The 8,010-nt window shown below is 29.0% G+C and overlaps 1 protein-coding gene across 1 annotated transcript in view; it reads left to right on the forward strand.

Annotated features, from left to right (window-relative positions):
- LOC111679122 (protein lev-9) overlaps positions 1-7,025 on the forward strand; it is a 34,166-nt gene extending 27,141 nt beyond the window's left edge. The window contains exons 10-17 of the mRNA XM_023440624.2: positions 3,194-3,357; positions 3,431-3,538; positions 3,952-4,289; positions 4,351-4,499; positions 4,605-4,719; positions 4,781-4,899; positions 5,019-5,178; positions 5,266-7,025. Coding sequence (XP_023296392.2) covers positions 3,194-3,357; positions 3,431-3,538; positions 3,952-4,289; positions 4,351-4,499; positions 4,605-4,719; positions 4,781-4,899; positions 5,019-5,178; positions 5,266-6,139 — 2,027 coding nt within the window. The 3' untranslated portion in view covers positions 6,140-7,025. The remainder of the gene's footprint in view (positions 1-3,193; positions 3,358-3,430; positions 3,539-3,951; positions 4,290-4,350; positions 4,500-4,604; positions 4,720-4,780; positions 4,900-5,018; positions 5,179-5,265) is intronic.
- Positions 7,026-8,010: the final 985 nt, after the last annotated feature.

The following is an 8,010-nucleotide window of genomic DNA, read 5'->3' on the forward strand; positions in this document are numbered from 1 at the left end:
TGTTACAGAGAAATCGGATAACAGTAAAGTGACTGATATCTTCATTCTCGTTACAAATTCAAATTTTCTTCACAAATTCGCAGTTTTTCTTATCACTTAAATTAATTATTTATTAATTTTTGCGACACTTTTATTCTAAAAATAATTTATATTCTACAAAAAAAAATATTTTTTTATTCTTTGACATTTCATTATAATTAAAACCATAATAAAACAATAATAAGGTAGAATCAGTACAGAAGTACGTTCTCAATTTTATATGCCTTGAATTGTCACAAAAAAGGAATTTAAAAATATAAAAGAAACATCAAAAAAAATTATTGAACATTTTTTTGTGAATAAAACAAAATTTAATATTTTGAACAAAAAAAGTATTGTAAAACCAATAAAAATCAAGAACAGGATGCAAAAGTGTAGAATGCTGTTTGCAAGTGCCGTTCAAGAATCATTTCATGGTATTTTTCGTGCTTTTTCATTTGAAGATTTTGAAGTTTTTCTCTTTTTAGTTCATTTTTGTTTGACATAACAAGGGCAGAAAATTGACAACTCTCCCTAATGATTCTACCCATAGAAAAGGTATACATAGAACTGAAACTGAGAATGACAAAACCTAAGTCTGCTGTCAAAAACCTAAGTCGTGAGAATGTATTAGTTGAAAAATATGTAACCCAACAAACACAAACTCTTTCGTTTAAAAAGTTTTTGTATTTTTGTTTGACATTATATTTCGATATTTTATGAAATAATGTTTTGAATTAGCCATTTTTATTCAATATCAGTTGACCAATGTAAGAAACATCTTCTTTAAAAATTATTCTTAATTTTAAATAAACTCTTTGTGTTTGCTGGGTTGAGTCAATATTGACACTTAAAAATTATATTAAAAAAATAAAAACGATTGAAAAATTTGTTTTTTTCTGAAAATGTTTTCAATAATTTTATAGGAAAAACATAACTTTTAGCAGTGTTTATTGCAGCAGCAGGGGCTATTTTGCCAAAGGAATTGTGCTAATGCTAAAATTAACGCTTGATATGATCGATTATTGTTAATTTCAAAGCAGCCCAAATGCAGTCAAAATACACCCTACACCACACTAATGGGTACGGAATTTTGTTTATGTCTTAAAGTTTGTAACACCTGAGTCGATGTAATGATGTAATCCGTCCATAAATTAGCCTATTGAACTTTTTTTGTAAGCGGTACATGCTATACAAGAATAGGGTATTTATAAAATTAGGTTCAACAAATTTTATATATACGAAATTTTGATTACATATTGTTATAATGAGTAGTATATTCATTAATTAAGCAAACATCAATCTCTTGAATATAACTTCTACATTAAAAAATACTAAATAACTTATTGCTACTTACTCGCAATGTGGTAGGGTATGATGTATTCGAATACATTCTGTACTTTCATATTTTTGTTATTTTATGTAAACAAAAATAAAAATACTCATACAATTGTATTAAATTCACACAGAACCTGTACATGTAAGAGAGTAATATTTCTTACTCTCAGTAACACTTCTATTTATTTTTCTATGATTCTACCTTTCTATGGTTATATCATGATTAAAACTAAAAAGTAAAAAATTAAATTTTCGTATTGAAAATTTAAAAAAGTATTTTACATACTTTCTTATACCCACCATCCGATCCTCATCTTTTTTTGAGGATCGGACCATAAATAACCCTACTGCCATATAAGGTCCCCTTCTGAATGTGACTATAACGCCCATTACTGGCTTAAAAATATGAACATAGTGTCTAAAATTCGACACACGTAGGTTTTATGCCAGCCAAAATCCATCTACCAAATTTCATGATTTCGATTCATAATTAACCCTATCGCCCATACAAGGTCCCCTTCTGAAATTTACTTATTTGTTTTAGGATCGGCTCATAAATAACCCTACCCCCGATATAAAGTCCCCTATTGCAAATGACTTTAAAAAGTTTCCTCACATCCATTCTCTACTTATCTCTATGAAATGTTGAAAGTTATACCTCTACTTCAGTTTTCAGATTTCATACGTCTAAAAAAGTGTTAGGATAAATAAATTTTTTACATGAAAGAACTATTTTTTAAAATTTACGTTATGCCAAGTAGGTTTTTAATATCTAACGTATTTTATTTTAAGTTTATTTACAAACATTTGGAAGATATCGTCCATAGAAGATATCAAAGCAATATTAAATTTTTATAATTTGGAAAAAAATCACCCAAGCAATATTTTTTTTATATCGCAATGTTAATATTTAAAAGTAAAATCGGCAATAAACAATAAAAATATTTAAATTAATATTTTTTTGATTTTGTAAAGTATTTTTTTTGTTGCCAAATTGTTGTATTTATTTCTGTAAGAGGATTTTCATCCTACGCAATACGTTTAGGATATCGTTATGTTATCGCATAGATGATATTATAGCAATAAAAATATTGTTTTCAAACTTCAAAATATTTTCAAAATAAGAAAAAAATTGTTTTTTTTTTAAATAAATCTTACTACAATAAGTTAATACGCGATAAATCAAGACGACATCATTACAATGGTAATTTATGCTTGGAAAAATGTAAGTTTATATTTATTTTCACATAAAAATGGATAGTCATGGTGTTTTGGTTTTCAGAGTACTTAAAAGAAATCAATATTAAAAGAATCTTCCTGTGGGTAAAACAAAATTGTGCTGGGGAAACGTTAATTTGGCATATTTATATTAATATATTTTCCATATTGTAATATTTTATTAATACACTAATAAATGTGTATTCAAATTGCCAATTTTTTAATTTCTTATAGTTTTCTTCCTAAAGATAATAGGAGAATATCTCCAATATATCTTCCAGACGATTATCTGAAGATCTTCTTATTTTCACAATGCTGATTATCTAGCAATGTCTCTTTTTTGTCTTCTAGGAGTATTGCTTTCGTATTGCTTAGCCGCACAATCTCTCCCGAAGGAGGTATCTTCCGCAATACGAATATGATTGTTGCCGCAATAATTTTTTTCTTCTAAGCAATACGAATTCGTATCGTTTTCGTATCTTCTTGTTTGTAGGGTAACTTTGAGTTGAAATTTTTGATCGATATACACAGTTAAAATATGCACAGTACTTTTAATATCAAGTCTATTTCGGCACACTATACAAATAATTGATTTACTTTACTGCTTTTACTGCTTAAGCGCCATGTTTGGTACCATCTGTGGAGAATGGAAAGTATTATAAAGTTGAACCGCATACCACGGAGCTTTCTGATAAACCCTCTCTAACACCCCTCTCAACCTACGAAGAAATTCAGTCAAATGAATTTATAACATTGGAATGTGAAGAAGGATTTAAAATAGAGGTAAATATTATATAACTATTATTACTAACTATAATTACAATTGAAAATTAAATAAATATTTTTTTCCAATTAGGGTTCTGCTCAGTTAAGGTGTGCACATGGTAGTTGGTCTGTAAAAGCATTTTCAGAATGTGTTTCAGTAGCCTGTACTTTACCCAATATAACAGGACTTATTTACGAGGTTTCAAAATCAAAATTTAGTACAAACCAAAAAATTGACGATGTCTCCAAAAAATGTTTTATGTGTATATTAATTTTAATTTATGGATGATGTTGGAGCAGACCACCACGTCTACTACTAAAATTATATTTTTTATTTGGACACATCGACAATTTTCCGATTTTATAGTATTGTCAGATATTTTTTGGGGACTTAAAACAAAAAAGGTATTACCGAAATTACTCTGTTTTAAATATTGACCTTACTGCTACAACTCGAAAGATGTGACACATACAAATTAGAAACTCTTTGTCATTTAACAGAACATTTAAATCTCCAAACAATTTCTGACTTCCAAAACATCTTTTTTTTCAAATGAAATATTTGTTTCATATCTCGTAACAGTTGCTAGTATTATCTTTAATCGTTCATAGGGAGGCTATAGGGCTGGTCTTACAATTGGTCATGGAAGTTCAGTATATGTACGTTGTAATCATTCTTCTAGTACACTTCCAATTGAAATGACTTGCAGTAAAGGGGTTATTAATCCTCAAAATATACACTGCGAAACAGGAATGCGAAAGTCTCGCGAGGAAATTATAACAGACTCAATGGCTGCCGAATCAAAAGAAAATGAAGATAACAGTATCGATTTATCACATACACTAGATACTTCCGATATGGAAGAAGAATCGAACTCAACCGATGATCATAACGATGAGTCTAAAATGTGTGGACCACCCACTATGAATGAAGGTGCTCTTATTTATGTGTAAGTTGCTATGGTGTTTAATATATTTTTAAGCGCTAAATTTCTTTTTTAATCCCTTTAGAAATGATAAGAACAATATGAAGATAGAAAGAATTTACGAAAGTGGCACAGAAATTTACTTTAATTGTATACCTAGCGCATCAGGAGAACGAAATACATGGAAAATTATATGTGAAAATGGACAATGGATCGGAAGATCATATAATTGTGGTGAGTAAATTTATATATGTTTGTTTAAATATATATAAATTTTTATAGATACATAAATATTCTTTAGTATTGTTATGTATACCATATTAATGTTATTTTTTTTAGCAAATGGAACGTGTCTATTTCGAAATAATGAACCTAATGTTGTAAGCTTCTATAATGATTTGGAAATACGAGAAGATGTTGTGGAATTTCCACCTGGTGCAACTATAACCTCAAGGTATCAAAACAATTATTTAAACAATTGTATGTTTAAAGTATGTAATAATGTTAAATTATAGGTGTACTGATATTGGAAAGTTTGAGCTAATTGGTAGTATTGAACGTACGTGCATACATTCTGAATGGACTGGAACAAAACCTCAATGTTTTGGGTTAAATCAAGAAAACGATTATGCCAGTAAGTTACATGAACGCAAATTGGGTTTCATTATGCATATACGGATGAAATTAAAGTCATCTAAAATCTTTTGAATAATTTAAAAAAAATATTTTGTTTATGCATATATATTTTTTAAGTGGAAAAGGCGCCTACAATATTATTTCGTCGTCAAAATGGACCAATTGCACAAAGTAACGATGGAAAGTTAATTGTGTATCCAGGCACAACCTTACATATGGAATGTTTATGGATGCGACGCTTTGGGAATCCAAAATGGTCTGTAAGCCATGATTACAAGTGAGTTACTGCTGAAACTAGTTTTCAATGATTATTATTACAACATCATTCATTATTCTTTCATATGTATATATTTAATAATTACAGAAACTATTCCGAGGGATGGGTTACAGAAGAAGGTCGAGACGCTACGCTAGAATATCGCCTTACTATATCTGACGCTCAGACTGATGACTCTGGAACTTATTCTTGTGAAACCCCAGCTAGGCATAAACATTCAGTTGAAGTGGTGGTAAAGAGTATCAATTGTCCTGAAATACCAACAAGGCGTGGTTTAATCGTGAACACAAATGAAACAAAACTTAGCACAAGAGTGTTGATGTCATGTTCAAATGGCAATTCATTAATCGGCGCATCTGAACTATTTTGTCTTCCTAGTGGAAATTGGAGTGCACCATTGCCCGTCTGTGAAAGTGTCGAGTGTGGAGATATACCATTACCAAACAACATCAGCTCCCCAAGAGTTTCAGTTCTTTCGCGAGAAGTTGGTGGTCGTGCAGCCTTTTCATGCTCATCTGGTTATGGATTAAGGGGTCCTTCGGAGGCAATATGTATGCCATCGGGAGAATGGGCGACACCTTTTCCGACTTGTGTTGAAGTTCAGTGTGATAATCCCGGAGCTCCACAAAACGGATATGCTCAAGGGCAGGCACCTTATCGCGCGGGAGACGTTGTTCAATTTAACTGTAATCCAGAATACATGATGCAAGGTCAGCCGATTATAGCTTGCCAAGATAATGGTCGATGGTCGGGAGGATTGCCAAAATGCGTACAAGCGTGTTCCTATCCAGGAACAGCAATCAGTGGACATATGTCTTCTGTACAATTTTATTACGCAATTGGTGAAAGTATAACATTTACTTGTGATGCAGGTCTCGAATTGCGTGGACCGAAAATGGTTAAATGCCTTAAAAATGGCAAATGGTCCGGTGCTATTCCACAGTGTGTAACAACTGATTAAATACGTTGCGTTTAACATTCACAATGCTGGTTTTATTAATTTTTCTTTCTTGTTCATGAATCTTCTTTAACAACAAAGCAGATTAGATACCGACATTGAGAATTATTTTCAGTATAACGCTAGTATCCTGAATGTATCAACTTATGTATCTACTACTTATCTTGTATATTTTGCTTCTAGCAAAAATTAAGGATAATTTTTGTGAAATATTTAGAAAACTTGGCAGGTTTAGTCTTAATAGTGGTAGCAAGTTTATGACAACTATAAATAAATCAATAGCGTATAGTCAATTTTCATTTTAACACTATAAAAAATGTATGTTGTGTAAACTTTTACTAACTTTTCGATTCAATCTCTCAAAATAGCTAATTAAATAGTTGACAGTGGCAACATTCAACATTAACAAAAGCAATATTTTTATATTAAATTTTCGCAAAAAAAAAAGAAATTTATATTAAGTATTCAAAAAAATCAAAAATAAAAAATACAATCTATGAAAACGGCAAACTGCAGCAACTTCTTGTTCTAGTATAGCGAAATAGAGAATTATTCTAGAACTAGTTTATCCATCAGTGCTCACATCTGTTAATCATTGAATTAATTGTAAAAAATAGCGGAACGATGAATTTTTATGGTTCTTTTGATGCCATAACAGTAACAAGTTTTATAAAACTTTTACTGGAGGAAAATGCTCACTTAATGATTTTTAAGTGTATTTATCGGTTGTTAGATTAGATTTAAAATATTCCCTCCAAAATAACCTTCGATGAACACAACATTTTAGCCATTTTTTTTATTTAAGCGTTGATATAGTCCATAACAAATTAATAATGTAATAAATTTTTATTAAAATATTCTATGGAAAAATAAAATATAATTTAAGAAAAATAAATTTGGTGCTAATTTTAATTAATGTGATATAAAAGGTTTTAAAAATATACTAAGGTAAGTGTATACATTAATAGTATTGTATAACAGTGTAAAACAAAGCATTCAACAATTTTTTTGGTAAATTTTATTATTAAAATTAGTATAATCCACCGTTTTGGACATAGTATCTTCAAAAATGAAAAAAAAACACTTTTTTTTTGTTTTTTTTATTCTGTCCTTTTACCAGCACATTAAGAAAATTCTTTCGATTTATTGGCGTAATACTATAATATAACAATACAAGGTAGAATCATTTATTTGGATGTTACGAAGTTCGAATTTTTCTTCATTGAAACAATGACAATACAAGAGAGGCATAAAATTGACGACACTCCCTAGTGATTATGCTTCTATTATGTATAAATCATATAGATATATTAAAATATTTTTGTATTAAAAATAAATATTTTATTTTTAATTTAATACACTGAAAATAATTCATGCTCAACTTTACGAAAAAAAATTCGTAACTTCTATTTTCGTAATATTTACAAAAAAATTCGTGTATAATACGAAATAATATTTAATACAAACCTTTTCTATTTTTACGAAAGTACGAAAACCTTTCGTAATATTTCTTTCTTAAATTTTAGCGAAATTAATTACAATGATATTAATTATATTATGATTAAATTAAACTACAACATTTTTATAAAATTTAAGAAAAAGTATAATATTATTTTCATAAAAAAAATAAAAATTCGTGTGGAGAATAATTTTGAACTAAAATTAGAAAATTTATTTTAAAATGAACATGTTTGAATAAATTAATACTTCGTAAATTTTACCATATTTATTCAAAATTCCATTTTTTCAATTTATGTAAATTAATTTTTTCAAGAATATTTTGCATTATACTAAAATACTTCGTACAATTTCGTATATATTACGAAAGAATTTCGAGGTGCGAAACAACGAACGATTCGTACAATGTACGACAT

This window comes from Lucilia cuprina, chromosome 2, assembly GCF_022045245.1.
Source record: "Lucilia cuprina isolate Lc7/37 chromosome 2, ASM2204524v1, whole genome shotgun sequence".
NCBI lineage: Eukaryota > Metazoa > Arthropoda > Insecta > Diptera > Calliphoridae > Lucilia > Lucilia cuprina.